The sequence below is a fragment of the Nuphar pumila genome, chromosome 2, assembly GCF_984573655.1.
Source record: "Nuphar pumila chromosome 2, dmNupPumi1.hap1.1, whole genome shotgun sequence".
Taxonomy (NCBI): Eukaryota; Viridiplantae; Streptophyta; class Magnoliopsida; order Nymphaeales; family Nymphaeaceae; genus Nuphar; species Nuphar pumila.
Genome location: NC_143250.1, coordinates 118,903,304 through 118,920,425, shown reverse-complemented (window position 1 = coordinate 118,920,425; position 17,122 = coordinate 118,903,304). Strand labels below are relative to the sequence as shown.

At 40.4% G+C, this 17,122-nt stretch overlaps 1 protein-coding gene and 1 non-coding gene across 2 annotated transcripts; one reads left to right on the top strand and one right to left on the bottom strand.

The window, feature by feature from the left end:
* Positions 1-8,670: 8,670 nt before the first annotated feature.
* On the bottom strand, positions 8,671-8,775 carry LOC149846910 (U6 spliceosomal RNA). The gene has a single exon (XR_016430686.1). It is a non-coding gene; the product is annotated as a U6 spliceosomal RNA (small nuclear RNA).
* A 3,027-nt stretch (positions 8,776-11,802) lies between these two features.
* On the top strand, positions 11,803-16,285 carry LOC149846909 (zinc finger protein 8-like). Its single transcript, XM_089996654.1, has 2 exons — positions 11,803-13,082; positions 16,203-16,285. Exons 1-2 carry the CDS (start codon positions 12,225-12,227, stop codon positions 16,206-16,208), a joined length of 864 nt encoding a protein of 287 aa, XP_089852780.1. The 5' UTR covers positions 11,803-12,224; the 3' UTR covers positions 16,209-16,285.
* Positions 16,286-17,122: the final 837 nt, after the last annotated feature.

The window sequence follows — 17,122 nt, the reverse complement described above, 5'->3', positions numbered from 1 at the left end:
ATCTCCATTACTCAGCCACTTACGTGACCCACTAAGAGGTTGTCAAACCGGGTCAGACTGTGGGTTGGACCCGTAACCCAAAATGTCCAACACTTTTCGGATTCTCATCTGGTTCACTTGGAAGATAAGGAGCAGTCAAAAATTTGGCAAGATGCGAAAATCTGCTGCTCTTACCCAAAAAGGTCTCATGACTATTAGAGAGCATGTGCTTCGAGTCATGCGTAACTGGGAAGATACTGCTGCAGTCAGGTGGCGACAGCTTGCATGTTGGTTGCCTCCGGATGCAGACTGGCTCCAGGTGCATCCATGGTAATTTTCATGGGAGCTGATATTTTGGTTACTGTACGAAACCACAGGCAATTTTTTTTGGGCCAGAAACTTTTCAGTTAACAGTAATATAAAGGATAAGGAGTGGTGTGGGTGACAGGAAGTGTTCAGACTCATTAATCCTGGTTCAAAAATTGTCTAATCAGGGTGGGCAGACATTGTCGTTAGAACACAACTGTTGGAGGGGAGGATGTATGACATATTCAACGTACAGAAGTCTAAATACAATTCTAATTTTTTTAGCAAAGCATCTCGCGAAACTCGCAATGGGGGATCCAAAAATCTTTGAAGGATCACCCCTGATTGGTTCCCCGAAAGGGAGATGTAAATACTTTAGTGAATTACTTGAAATGAAATCTGGTAGGGGTCATCTTTTGTTTCAAAAAAATAAAAAAACCCTGTCCAAACCACCTTGGATATTGTCCATCTAGAAGAAAGGCATTCAAAATCCATGGAATAGGATGGACCCTATTCAGATGAGCCCCACAAGAACTTGTTGTGGCGTCTGTTTCTTAGATGAATGGCATCAAACGCTGAAATTCGTCCAATAAAAGAAGCTGTTAGTATGTTTTGGGTGCTGTTCATCTTATTGATGGCAGCATCCAAGGTGCCTTAGACTGTTTTCTATCAAAGGCCCTTGGACCTGATCTGCTCTCATTTAACTCCGGAAGATTGGCTATACAAAAAGTATGTTTTTCCTTGAACCTATTCATGTTTCAACTTTTAATATAATTTGTTTCCTTTCTTTCCAAAAAAAAAAGATTGGCTATACAAAAAAATGTTTCAAAAAGTTTCATAAAGAAGGACCATAGATAAAGCCGTTCGCCACTCCTTTTTTTTTTTTTTTGAATTTATAACCGGAAGAAACCGAACCTGCCATGAAGACATGGTGGTGCTGGCTCAGCCTGCCATACATACAGTCGTCATAACGGCAGCATAAAACTTCGAGACTAGGACCCCAGACCCCTGGACCTATGCTACGGATTGGCTTGTGAAGAGGGTGACGCCAATGAGAATCGAACCTTGACTACTCGTCTAGAAGCCAAGGCCCCACCCCACTAGGCCAACCCCCTGGGGCCTGTTCGCCACTCATTACTATCAATTTCATGTTAAACTAAGCTCATTTAGGGATGAAAAATGACAGTTGCTTTATTTGTTTTCCCTTGGGCACTGAAACATGACCAAGTGCAATGCTTTTTCATTGGCCATATGAGAAGCTAATTGATACATGGTGCTGTGGTCCTGGTTCCCATCCGACAACATGATCATTCCTTACTCTTACATACCCATCAAGTCATTAATGTTCACTATATCCGTGTACCTTTGCTTAAAGCTTGATGTTGAATGCAAGTGACCAAAAGGGTGTCATATTACTCTTTTGGCTCTAATTCACCCTCATGCCTCTGTCACAAGGATGCGAATCGACGATGGCTGTGTTAGATGCGTGCAAATGCATGATTGTTCGGAAAGATAGTAAATGTATTTTTAGTCTAAAAATAAATTTAGTAATAGTGCAACATAAAAAAAAATTAAATTAAGAAATTTAATAAAAACATGTCATCATGGCGTGTGTTGCATCGTGTCCCCTATACAACAATGTCTCCAAACTCGCGTGTCCCCTAATAAAACACAAAAGAAAAAATTATAAGATGCATTAACAACGTGACAAAGCATGAAGGGCCCCAAACTCGTGTGTCTCTTAGTACAACATAAAAAAATATTAACAATTATAAAATATGATAAAAATTTGACATAGCACGTCACATGGCATGTTTGCATGCGGTATCGTGTCCTATAGACAACAAAGTATCCCAAACAACGTCTCCCTGTCTCGTACCCATGAAAGACCATGGCCCTTTTCCATGTCTGTTCATTCCATTAAGACATTTTCGTACACCTAATCTTTTGATTCATCCTCATCTCCGTGGATCCATTCTGCCCTCGTGCTTCCAGTGCAGTTAACATCTGACATTGATATTTTCTTGATTCCACAAACCCCATATAGTCCACTCAATCCATGACACCCCACGTTGTGGAGGAGTACTGCACCAACAGTGGGTGGAGGGAGTCACACTCAGGCCAACTATGCTAGCAAGAAAAAGAAGAAGAGGGGGATTAGCAATGAAGGCCCAATGAGGAATGATTTCTGTCAAGACCATGCCCAAGTTGGAGAACTAGGGTTTTTTGAGATGTTGACTCCTTTCTAGGAGGGAGGAAGGGGTCTGGTCGGCCTTTAGGACATGGTCCCCCATTTTTCCTTTTAATTATTAAGGGTGGGTTTGATTGAATGGAGAGTATCTGTTGTGAAAGGTGTTTTAGAGGGTTGCGTGTGGGGCAGATGAAAGCAACACAAACCCTAGGGTTTTAATGACATGGTAGGGGTCATTTAAGGTGGTAAAGGCAACAAATGTGTCCTACTCCATCTACGCCACAAGCCTAAAGGGGAGGGCCTGGTGGTAGATGGGGAGGAAAGCGACTAGTGTATGAGTAGCACCTCTTAGAATTATGGAGATGCTTAGAGTTAGGGGGGGAATAATGGCAAAATGGGTCAAACATGCACCCGATAAAGCAATTTGAGTGCCAGAGATGGAAAAATCATTAAAATTTATTAAATGAGTTGAAACTCATGTAAAAGCCACATACCCAAATTCAGGGGCGTAGCTAGGATTCATGTGAGGGGGGAGGGCAAACAGGGGTGTAGCAAAAAATATATATATTTGTGCGATAGTCGGGGGTTCGGGGCGCCCCGAATTTTTTTTTTGAGATAAAAAAAATGGCTACAATTATTAATAAAAATCTATTTCATATGGACAAATCAAACTATTTGCTGCAGTCAGGGCTGGGCTAGGACTGGACTGGGCTACAAAAATGGATAAAAATCTATTTCATATGGAATCAGGGCTGGGCTAGGACTGGACTGGGCTACAAAAATGGATAAAAATCTATTTCATATGGAATCAGGGCTGGGCTAGGACTGGGCTTTAAAAAAAAAAAAAATTAACTGTTTCGGGAGGCAGGACTGGGCTACGCCCTTGCCCAAATTAGTAAAACCTTAAAAATGTAATAAACAAAAGGAAGAAGTTGCATTATTTTCTTCTTTTATAGTTAGAAAAAAGAAAGCGCATCACTCCCCTTCCCCATTTTTATATTTTTCACTTTTTCTTTTTACTAAAAATAAAACCTTGAAAACAACAACCAAGGTATGTTGAACAATATCCTAAAATCAATCAAACATAAAACTTTTGTAGCATGTAACCCCAAAAGCAAGCCTCGTATAAGCAGGTAACTCAAAAGTGAGATATTAAAAGTGAATCTCATTTGTTTAAGATTCACTTTCTCGTGAGGTCGTATGAGATTTGAAATCTCATGAGATTTTAAAAGTAAATATCTTTTGAACAGTATTTTAACTTTTCAAAAAACGCAACCAAACCTAAAGTTTCCTCCATTGCTTACAATGATTATTATGTTATATTTGTCATCCTTTCCTTTAATATTGTTGGACTAATGCACCTTTGATAATTGGTTTTAGATGGTTTCCTGTTTTTTATTCTTTGTTTTTTTTTTCTTCCAAACGTTATTAGGAGGAAAATCACACACATTTGATAAATGGTTCAAGCCGATGCAATTGAAGATTTGTGATTGTGATCTGATCTATTAATGAACTGGTAGGGGTCTGCCTAACGAGATGGGATCAAGTGATATTGAAAATCGCGGCCCATCCTGGTTGATCAGGGGTCCTCCATTCAAAAGTATTTTTGGGAGATTTGGCATCCGGTACAAAACAATTGAAAATCATCATTAATGGTTATTTCGAATATCATTTGATCCAAAACCCTGCCTAACCCTAGCTTCCCTATCAAGGAAAAAAAAACCTTTCATTACGTTAAGTTTAATAGAGACCAGTGTTGTGAGAGGCGTACGCCTCAGTACTTGAAGCGTACGCCTCACAGGCGAAGCACACGCTCAAGGTACTGAGGCGCACCCTCAGTACCTGAAGCGTTCTGGAATTGCTTTGAATACATACAACAACAACAACAACTACGCCTTCATCCCAAAACAATTGGGGTCAGCGATATGAACCAAAAAAGAAATTCATTTTGGGTCTTCCACATGAATCCTTTTCCTCCAATCATTTCTATCCAACGCCATGTCCTCGGTGAGGTTCAAAGCATTCATATCCTTTCCTATCATCTCCATCCACGTCTTCCTAGGCCTACCCCGACCTCTTTTAACTAATATATTTTCCCATTTCTCCAACCTTCTAACTGGAGCATCATTAGGCCTTCGCCGAATATGTCCAAACCACCGTAAACGATTCTCTCGCATCTTATTTTCAATGGGTGCAACACCTACCTTCTTACAATTGCTTTGAATACATAATTATCTAAAATAATTTCAAATATAACACTGTTTGGATTGCCCTCACTATGATTTCAGCTAAATGTTTGATGCAAGTTTCAATAGCATTAATAGCTCCCAATTAATTGCGTGGTGGTAAACCACTAAAAATCTTGCATTAGTATAACTAACTTAAATTTACATATACCTGTACATAAGTAAGAGATGTGCGCAAAAGTGCATTGCTGAAAAACTATAGTTTCATGATAGTTCTATTGCATGTATGCATTTGATATGTCCAAGAAAAAAATATTTATATGCATCACTAAGATTTTTTTTTTTTGTTTAGGCCGTTTTTGATGGAAACAAATTCAAGGTTATAATTTAAAAAAAATGGGAGCTATTTATTTTTCAAGTCCTTCAAAAACCTTATATTTACTAAATCAACCATCAAACAAAATCATATATGTATATAACAAACTCATATATGTATATTTTTATTAAAAAACCATTTACCACTGCTATTTTATTAATATTATATATTTTATTATTTTGATCATGAAGCTTACTCTTCAACACCTCGAGGCTTATGCCTCGCTTCATAACATGCTCAATGCCTCACTTCGCCTCATCGCATTTAACAACCTTGATAGAGACCTAGGGAGACACTTCATCTAAATTTATAATCAACTATGTTCTTAGTACTATCAAGCTGCCCCATAGCAGTAATGAGTATTGTTGACTAAGGCCAAGTAACTTGGTTTGGTATTTTACTGGGTTTAACCGTCCTTGGCCTCAAGATCATAATTTATGAGGTATAGGGGCTTCTTTTAGCGAGGGTCATAGTGTCGCATGTAAACTGCCCTAAATTATTACGAACCTATTTGAGGATAAATCAAGCCTAGTATGCAACCACGATCAATAGATTATTGATTTGATGCATTGGACTGTGACAACACTCTCTAGGCTCTAGCAAAAAGTCATAGGCTGGTGCAAGCATTGGTGGCTTTCAACATAAAAACATGATTTTTCAGTAATGAAGTTACAACGCATCGTAGATCACTGATTTTTTAAGCTCTTAAAAAGTTTGCATAGACAAATATTGGATACTCAACCACATTTTTTATTTAATAATCCCAGACCTCTGTGTTATATTAGTGTGACCTATCTAGATATCTCATCAACTTCAATCCAACTCATGTTTACTACTAAACAAACCATCTAGATCATATTTTGCGTGTCTACTCCAAACAAAAAAAGCAGTTTCATGTACTCGAGGGCAATGGACTAACGAGTTTAGCCAACTTTTTTCCAATTGACCATTGATTTTTAAGCTCTTGAAGAAAAAAAAAGTATTTTTATAATCCAATTGACCAATCTAAAATATATTTTTTAGTATGTAAATCACATCCATAGGGCTTGTTTGGTACTAAACATGTTTTGAATTACACCATTCCTCATAGATTAAAAAATCTTCGGTGCATAATTTACCCAAATTTCAAGATAAGAAGAAAAATCAAGGTTTTATGCTTAAACAACTTGATGCAAAGTTTGCTTTCTGCTAAACAAACCATGTCGAACTTAATGTAGTGAGGTTGGCTTGTTTCTTTATGCTATTAGCCTTATATTTAAAGAAGCTATAATTAATATGTGATTGAATTATTGTGTAATGACTACAACCAATTGCATCATTGTCTAATGACAACCAAGTGGGGTACTTTTGTTATTTACGACTGCCGTTTATGGTAGTTAAGCTGTGGTTAGGCAGATCCCACCAGTTACACAACATAGCATTGGGTTTTGAACTTGCAACGTCCAGTGACGTGCACTAAGAGCTCCTACCAAACAAACGGAGCCCCGTTTGGTATTTATGATAGTTAATTACCACTACCAAAACGCTTACGTCAAAGCTGGTAAGAAAGTAGCTTTTACATCTCAATGAAGGGCTGGACATGGCCTTAGGTTGACACAAGCCAGCTCTATCCAGTAGGGACACCTTTGTAGGCTGTGTTTCTCCTCAATCCATGTGCAGTCGGACGAATCACTAAACCTAGGAAACGGTCCTCTTTCAAGAAGCAGTAGTTCCGATAGAGGGAACCATGGAATGTGAGAGCTGAATGAGTGGGGTTGTGCCTAATTTTGTTCGTCATTGGCTGAAAGCGGCATACACGGTAGGGCTTATAGTGACACGTGCGTTGCTAAGTGTAAAGCCCATACCTTGATTATGGCATGTGACGGCAGCACCATACAATGGTACATTGCTCATTAACAACTCAACAAGCAAGCCTAAATGTGATGACAAATTTCAAGTGCATCTGCTCAGCTTCGTGCCACGGGGTCTCTCTGGCCACCCGCAGTCATGTGCCATGCTTCGGAGGTGCTATGCCACCCGCAGCCTGTCTCAACTTTGTGTCCGCAAACGAAAGCTTTTCATGCAAAATTCATTTGTCACGGTTGAGTATTTTCTGCTCAATCATAAGTGGGGACACGTCCATGAAGTCAAAACACTAAAATGAGCTACTTCATCTCGAGGTGCCACTTCAGTGCCCACGGGATCCTGCCCAAATTTTGAAACCACACATCTCCTTACACGTTGAGAATTATCGAGCAAAGATCAAAATCTCACTAATACATTCATATGTGACGAAGACCCTGGTGCAGTTGTTTTGGCAAAATACAAAGTCTACTTTTGTGAACTCCATTAAGAACAAAAGTTATGCATTTTCAAGGGATATTAGAGTTCCTCCTATTGACGAGAGTCAACGCTTATAACACTTATATAGGGGACCTTCCTCTTGACTTACATTGGTACACCACTGTGCGGTTCAGAGTGAAAAACCCCTATATCTCATGAGTAGTACATCAAAGTGCATGTGGGTGCTCACGAGTATGCAAATTCTCCATGAGCATCAGTAAGCAAGCGGGGGCTCACTCTTGTCGCCGACCCTGTCATCCAACCTCGCAACCTTGCGAGGGGCTCCATGAGTGCATGTCGAGCAACAATGATTCTTCTTGGCTAAGGAGCTTCACTACGTCAAACTAGCAACGGGCTTATGATAGAGACAGAGAGGTCTTCTCCATCGCAATAGGGGGTTACTCGTGGGGTGCATGTTGCGCACCACGGGGTCCGTAAGTGTCGAAATATAATATACTTCAAATTCGGTGCGGCTCAAAAACTCGATGCTCACTCTAATGTTTGTGATGCTTATTCAGATGCATAGCTGACTCTATCGACCCTTGACTGCTCGTGCACTCATTATATGAAGGAAACATACATCCCTCGTTAGCTTGAACGCTCATACTCTAAAGACTTTGACATCACCTTACTCTATCGACTTGTTCAACTATGTCGTTGTTGTGTTACGCGTGCATGAGATATGCACTATTTCAAATCCGCTTTCGCTAGGCTTACGTAGCTCTTCACCTAAGGCAAGTTGCCTGCTACATGACCCAAACAACCCATCAATCTCCCTCTTTGCATGAATCGGGAAGACACAGAGAAAAATATTGTGACAACTAGTGTAAGAGCTCATCAAATTGGTCTCACAATGATCCCAAACTGTTATCAATGTCAGCTTGTCAGTTTTGATTGTTGTTAAATTCACCCAAATTGTTAATAAAAGAAAAATTGTCTTAGTTCATGTCTTCTATGTTGGTTATTTAGTTTCTAATGATATCATTTGTGTGAATAATTTAAGTTTTCTGCATTATCCCTTACTAATCAATTCATGACAAATTGATTGAGATACAACACATAACAAGGGTAATAGATTAGCTGGAAAGAATGCACAAATCATGAAAAGATCATCCCCCATATATGAAAGGGTGATTTTGCATACAGATTAGAGCTTTACATTCAATGAACGGGTAGGGGTATGCCTAACCTCAGTTTGACTATCAAAAAATACTACTAAAAAATACTGATCATCCAAAAAATAATATTAAGAAATACTTATTAGACTTAACATTAAAACATGATCACCGCATGCTTTTTCTTTTTGAAAGAAAATTTTGGACCGTTTCTTGATTTGTTAGTGCCATCTTTGAACAGGCCGTGCTAATCTTCCCTATTCATTCCAAGTTTATTGGATGTTCATTCTTTTTGTGATAGTTGATAGTAGGACTATCACATTGTTGTCATTATTGTTGCAAATCAATAGATTTGTATCGTTTCAGCCAAAAATTGATACGAAACAAGTTGACTCAACTTATTTTTAAATACCAACTGGGGCTCCGCTTGTCTGGTAGTGTACGTCATCTTGTGTTGGGATTAGGGATGGCAGTGGACCGGGGGACAACGGGGTTCCGCCCCGCCTCGCCCTGTTTGGACTGGGGATGAAGGGCATGAAACGGGGATGGAGGCGGGGATGAAGGTTAAAATCTATCCCCGTGCGGGGATGGAGGAGGGGATGGACTTAAGCTTTTCCTTGCCCCACCCAATCCTTGTCCCAATCACCGCCTAGCCTAGCCCCACCCTGCCCCGCCCCGCCCCCATCCCCAATTCTTTAAGGGATGACTATAGACTAAGGGGAAATGGCCCCCGCCCGATGTCACCCCCGTTTGGACCGGGGATGGAGAACATGAAACAAGGATGGAGGCGGGGGTGGAGGTTAAAATCCATCCCAGTGTGAGGATGGAGGCGGGGATGAAGGTTCAGATTTTGAAATGGGGCGGGGGTAGAGACCTTGTCCCCCGCCCTTGCATCTGTCCACTGCCATCCCTAGTTGGGATGTTGCAAGTTCAAAACCCAATGATACAGTGTAACCGACAGGGGTTATAACTCAGCTTGCTTTTAAAAAAACTTATTTTTAAATATTTTCTTGGCACGTGTCAATTTAAAACTTTTTTATTTTAAAACTTTTTTTGGCACGTGTCAATTGTTGGTTAAAAAGTGATCAATTCACCTAATTTGAGTTCGAAATCTGAATTCGCCGATTCACTGCAGGGTCTGGTACGATTCTGACAACATTGGTTTATCATATAACAAAATAAAAAATAATGGGATCATGTCACAGTGAGCTTTGACAATATTCCATCTGAACACCTTTGGATGCCATTGATCTCAAGATGAACGGCATCCAAAACCGGTACAAATGGGATGTTCATCACATGGATGAGCCCCACTCTTTCTTTCGATGTCGTTCCTAATTCGGATGGATGCCATCGAAATGGTTTTAAAATGAATGGCTCACAATGAAGCTCATTGTTTTGATGGGTACCCTTTATTTTTTAAGATGAACGGCATCCAAAGCACCCCTTGCCTACAGAGGTGCCTATGAGGTGATCCTCTCTCAATTAAAAATACCATTGACATGACCCCAATCCCCACGAACCTGACATAGGGTCAGTCCTTTTGTATCTTTGGGATGTGGTGCAAGTTAAGCTAGAGAAAATCTGTTTTTACAATACGAAAGGATCAGGACACACGTCCGAGTGTGTATGAAAATCGATACGACACTAACCTGAATCAATTATTTTTAATACATCAACAACAACAACTACACCTTCATCCCAAAACAATTTGGGCCGACGATATGAACCAACAAAGAAAATCATTTTGGGTCTTCCACATGAATCCTTCTCCTCCATTCATTTCTATCCAATGCCATGTCCTCGGTGAGGTTCAAAGCATTCATATCCTTTCCTATCACCTCCATCCATGTCTTCCTAGGCCTACCCCGACCTCTTTTAACTAATATATTTTCCCATTTCTCTATCCTTCTAACTAGAGCATCATTAGGCCTTCGTCGAATATATCCAAACCACCGTAAACAATTCTCTCTCATCTTATTTTCAATGGGTGCAATGCCTACCTTCTTACGTATCTCCTTGTTCGAAATATTATCTTTTATTGTATTTCCACACATCCATCTCAGCATACGCATCTCAGCTACACTCATTTTTTGAATATGATGTCTCTTGGCAGCCCAACATTCCGTACCATATAGTAAAGTAGGCCTAATAGTCGTCCTATAAAACTTTCCCTTCAACCGCAATGCCATTCTACGATCGCACAACACTCCAGTTGCACTCTTCCATTTCATCCACCCAACCTTTATCCTATGATTTACATCTCCATCAATTTCTCCATATTTTTGAATGATAGATCCCAAATATTTGAAAGAATCATCCACCGGTATTTTTTGCTCACCAAGCTTCACTACACTCCCATCACTACTTCGTTGCTTACTAAACTGACATTCCATGTATTCTGTCTTACTCTTACTCAACTTAAAACCTCTTGCTTCCAATGTCTGTCTCTATAATTCTAACTTAGCATTAACCCCAGCTCTAGACTCATCAATCAAAACAATATCATCAACAAACAACATACACCACGACACATTTTCTTGAATTGATCTCGTAAGCTCATCCATCACTATAGCAAATAGGAAAGGGCTTAAAGTAGATCCTTGATGTAACCAAGCTCATCCATCACTATAGCAATTAGTTATTTTTAATAAATATAAAAAATTCTTAAAATTAATTTTTATTATTATTTTAATGTTTTTAACACATGTTAAGTTTTGATTGACAGGAAATATTTTATTTTTAACCGATTCAGAATGATTCACTTGAGAATCGGTATCGGCCATTCACCTGCATCATTGGCCAAACTATTCAGGCTTGATACCGATACTGACAACATTGGCTTACGGTAAGCGCTAGGTAGCCAAGTGCACCAACCCAAGTAATATGGATATTCAACTCATGCCATGACTCTACCTATTCAGACTAACAATAACGAAATCATTGAGAAAGGCTGGGCTCAACCATGGACTACCAAGTCATGTCAGACCATGCGGTCCCAAAAGTGGGTTGGTTGGTAGGGGGTCGGCTCCTTGCATGGTCTGTGGGCTTTGGTTTGGAGTAACACTGTAAAGTCAGGAACGTGAATGAGATTGTCGATAAAGGAAAGGTCATGTGTGTAAAAAGGGGAAGCAGACAGGGAGAGCCCTACGTAATTTGGGTTGTAAGGTGATTATTCACTCCCATTTGGAGTTGTTGGTGGGATACTTTGAGTGGTAGCCCCTGGACCACATGAGAGACAGCAGTGCCCACTGCAACTCAAAGTCTGAATGGATGCACATAAATATAAAAGAGACCAATGCCCTGAAAGCGAGTACCCGGAATAAGAACCACCACCACCACCACTCCCTTAACTATGTCATCAGAGTACTCTCATCACAGCCTTGTCTTCCTATCCAGATTTATCACAATCCAAATGCGCCATCACCCCTTCTTCTCCCTCTCTCTGATCTTCTCTCTTTCCCTATCTCTTTCTTTCCCAATGGGTGCTGCGCTCCTCTCCTAAATATACTCTCTCTCTCTCTCTCTCTCTCTCTCTCTCTCTCTCTCTCTCTCTCTCTCTTAGGGATGGATAATGAAAGAAGGGGTGCTTTGAGAGGCAATAGTCATGGGTCAGACGGCTAGCGCAGAAGGGTCATAAGAAATGAGCAGCACCCATTTAAAGAGTGCCTCTTGATGCCTACTGATAGTCTCCTTATATCTCCATACCTTACCTTTCAAACTGATCAGGCTCTCCATCATGCCCTCTAATGGCGAGCATCTCATTTGCTGAGCTCACCCTCATGAATTTCCAATCTTCCAGGGTCGGCGCAGGGCTGGCCAGCATTCCAGCCTCCGTCGACTCCTTTTCGCAGCTACCTTTTATCAGATCCGGCGTCTTGCATGACGATGCGACCACCACCACCACCATCAACAACAATAACAATGATAATAGTAACAGAAGCAAGAAAGAGAAGGCCATTCGTCTCTTTGGTATAGAATTCAGTGAGAAGAAGCCAAGCCATGGCAGCACCATGGAGGAGAAAGACTCAGATGAGACGGTCTGTGAAGAGAGCAACAAAGAGTTGGAGGATGACAACAGCAGCAGCAATAACACTAGCAACAATAACAACAACGGTGGCAGTGGCGGTGGTGGTAGTACGAGTAGGAAATTCGAATGCCATTATTGTTGTAAGAATTTTCCTACGTCTCAGGCATTAGGAGGCCATCAAAACGCACACAAGAGAGAAAGACAGCACGCCAAGAGGGTGCACCCGCAGTCGGCCATGGCACACCCAGTACGGGTGGGTTTGAGCCTAGGTCCAGACTATGGGCTCGTGAATTATCACCACCACCAACATCATCGGTTCCCGGTCATGAACCGAACCGTGTTTGGTGGGTTCGAGCCTACTTCATACTCGTGGCTGCCCAATGCGCCCCAAACGATCAATGGGAGCCCTCTGCAGCCTCTGTGGAGAGTCCCCTTGGTCCAAAACGGCCACATCCACGAGGGGTACCAGCACTCAGCCCTCCCTCTGCAGTTATTCGTAGGGGCTGAGTCGTTGAGCCCAGGGCTCGAACCCAGGCTCGGGCATCAGATCTCACCAGCATCATCTTCGAAGGACAATGTGAGTCTTGATCTGCATCTGTAACTCTTTCTCTTTCTTCGTTAGAACTTCAGAATCTGCAGCCTCTCCATTTCTCTTGATTGACACATTAATTGCTTTAATTCTCAAATTTCATCCCTTCAATTGTTGCTTTGCACCTCTCTCTCTCTCTCTCTCTCTCTCTCTCTCTCTCTCTCTCTCTCTCTCTCTGAGTAGGGAAAGAGTGCAGGTCGAGTCAAAGTGGGAGACCCGTACTTCTCCTTTGCAATCTGAGAAAAAACTGAGCTAGCTTTTTTGGCACTTTTAGTGTCCCCCATCTTCATTTTAAAAACGAAAGTAAAGCAGCTTCCTACTGTGATTTTTAATTCCTATATCCCTTGTAAGTTTTTTTCTCCGGTTTGGTGGTTCGCCATTCGATAAAAATGGGAATTCCTGTGCTTAAATTCCCACGAGCATGTTAATGATAGGCATGGTTGTTGGTCATGGTTCATGATTTGTCATTATTGCTTACTGCTAGTGAGAGAAAAAAAATACCATGTAATGTGCAACATGGCTTCTATTGCTTTTCATTTTTTTTTAAGAAAATAAGCATTTATTGCCCATTTCGTTATGGTAAGGAAAATATTGTGCGTGTGCGCGCGTCCGTGTGTGTGTGTGTGTGTGAGAGAGAGAGAGAGGTTACACCCCTCTCTTGTAAGAGTACTTCAGTTTGTTTAGTTATTAATCATATATGGAAGATAACAAGGACTTTTTTTAAAGAAAAATATTCAGTTTTATATTCAGTAAAGTGGAAAAGAAATTACAGTAAGAATGACGCGTTGTCACTCTCTTCCACTTTTACATTCCGACGTTAAAATGAAGAATAAACGGCTCAGGTAGACGTTACCACTTGAAGTGAATTCTGTGCCTAAGTTCGAGCAAGGCGTCCATGTGTGCCTATCATTTCTTTGCAACCATATCAGACGTCATGTAATGTAATCAGTACAAAACACCGCCGTGCGAAGATGATCTTCCTGCCCCCTCTTCGGATAAACTTGGCAATCAACACCTCTCTAAGATCAGTCACCAGAGGGGACAAATGCACACGAGTGAAGCAATCCTTTAGTGAAGGTGCAGCCCCAAAATAGATGAGATGAGTTTTCCTCTTCTCCCTTGCATAGAACGCATTGACTAGGTAGACTAAATCCTCTTTTCTTGATCACATGATTAGTTAATAATTTGTTGGAGAATCAGCCATCCCGTGAGAGATCCTCTGATTGGGAAAACTTGGTCCCATAGCGTGTTATCGAAAGCCATTGGGCCACCAGTGATCCAAGCATTCAGTAACAAGAAGAGAGAGTATGAGCCAATTTGAAGAGTGCTTCCAGCATGGGGCGTCCAAATTGGTATTCGGACTTAATGGAGCCAACATCCTCATGAGTCCCATCCACTCCTCAAATATGGTCGACAATGGATTTCGCCTTAGCTGAATCTCCCACCCGAATTGCTGATCCCAAAATGAACTGACCATCCTTTCTTTGCCTCTAACTACCCAATACAAGGCCGAGTGTCTTTCAAGCATCCTCCTTCACACCACACGTCTTTTCAGAACCTGGTCTTGGTCTCATTCCCTAGAGAGGGTGTTGCATGTTCTCCCCCGAAGATGCAGGGTTTGCTACAGTGCGTGTTCGGGGGTCCGAATGAGTACCACGTATATAAGCACATGGGGCTCGTATCCCCGTGTGTGTTGGCATCACTTAGCATCGGAATCTAGTGCGGTTGCAAAGACTTAAGTACCCTTTCTCGCCATCAAACGAGGGTTCGAGAAAATGACAAAAATGTCCTCCATCCAAAAAAAAAGAGGATGATCTTAACTCTTCAAAAAGTCCAAACGTTTCATTTTTGCCCTAAGCAGTAAACTCCTATGCTGCCAGTGGATCACCCTTTGACGATGCACAATCTTCTGTAACAGGAGCTCCCTTTGACGACGCACCCTTTACTGTCGTCTGCTGCCGCCGGAGCAACCTTTGCCGTCATCTCGAGTCTAGGTTCCCACCTTGGTTTTTAGCTTGTGTTACAACACATTGCCACATTCTCGTTCCTACCTTGTGTTACAAAACATTCTCGGGTTTGTTCTTACCTCCTGGAGATAACTATAAATCGATTGACTGGTTCGATCACTGGTGGGCATCATAGGGGCATTTGTCAGCCATCTCTTTTTACAATCTTCTCTTCTTCTTCATTTTCGTTAGGTAGTATGAAGAAAAGCAATGATGCACAAACATTCCAACAAGTGCCATTAAGGCATCCTGAGTATCTTTCCATGTCATCATGCTATTGTTGAAGAACATATGTCATTGTGAGTGCCATTAAGGCATTGTTTTGTTATTGCAGGTGGATGTTGTCTTTTCGATGATTGAAAAATTAAAGATATTTGTAAGACGCTAGGACCTGTTGATAATAATGCTTGTTTACAAATGCGAGGAAGGGCCTCTACCCCATCTGGTATCGTCTATTCACTCAGTATATGCAATATAACGCAAATCACGGTTGTAGTAATATACTACCGATTTGTGAAATATTATTATGTTTGTTAATATTGATTTATAAGATATTATGCTAAAATTTTGTATCCATTTGTAATATATTATACGATATGTATATCGATTTATAAGATATTATGTGTTTTGTAGTGTCGATTTGTAAGCTATTATGTTGAATTGATGTATCGATTTGTAATATATTATGTGTTTTCTAGTATTGATTTGTAAGATATTTATAAAAAGAATTTTAAAACGTGTGTGTGCGAAAATACATTGTTGCGCGCTTGCAGTGACGATTTTCGTATTCAAATCGATGCTCATTTAGCGATTTCTATTGAAATCACTTCACAACGTTGTAGATATAATTAAATCGTTGTCACGTGAATCACTATCGTCAACACACATATACGACAAATTATTTCTTTTATTGGCATGGTAAATAACAACTCAATGCGTAGTATAAGCAAATAACAAATCATTGTTGCTTTTATACTGTGATTCATTCAATCATTTCTTTGACTTGCTTAACCTTATCGGTATCCGTTGTTATATGCATCTTGAATAAATCGTAGTAAACATATGCGCTGGCTAACACAAATTGATATCTTGCTTATGACAGTGGTGAGCTTATCATCTGGTTGCAGTGAAGATGATCTATCTCAATCATTGGGAAGTTATGGAGAATTAAACATATGTACTAATAACACACTTGAAGAAGTGAACATGTGCACTAATGATGCACATGATAAGAAGGCTGCATGCATTGGATTCGCTCTTGACTTGAATGTTTCAGCAGAAGAAATGTAATTCGCTAATGAGGTAGACGATCATGACAGTACACTTGATAAAGGTGCATGCACTGGGAATGTATATGATAGTACACTTGACATTGTTCCCGTAGAAGGAATGCAGTTTAATAATGAAGAAGCTGCATATAAATTTTACAATGATTATGCCTTAAAACTTGGCTTCAGCGTTAGAAGGTATTCTTGATCAAAAAATGCACAGGGTGTTGTGGTGATAAAGATATATGTTTGTTCCAAGGAAGGTTGGAAGAAGTCAAGTGAAAATCCAACAAGGAGCAAGCTAGATTCAAGATGTGGATGTCCAGCAAGAATGGTGTTAAGAAGACTTCCAAATGGAAAATATGTAGTTCTTACTTTAATACAGTGATCATAACCATGAATTAGCAACTTCATTTATGACTCCTATATTAAGGTCACATCATAAAGTAACTGAAGTGCATGTTGCAATTGCTGAAATAGCTGATAGTGTCGACATTGCACCAAGGAAAACATACAATTTATGCACGCACATAGATGGTGGTTGCGAGAATGTGCCATTCACACCTATGGATCTAAGAAATCTCTTAAGAAGGAAGATGGCATATAACATGAAGAATGAATAAATATATTCTTTGGAACATTAACCTTGGTTTCTTTAATGCAATGCAACTGGATGAAGATGAACATGTTGTGGATATGTTTTGGGCAGATTCAAAGTCAAGAGTAGATTATGAATGCTTCAATGATGTGCTTG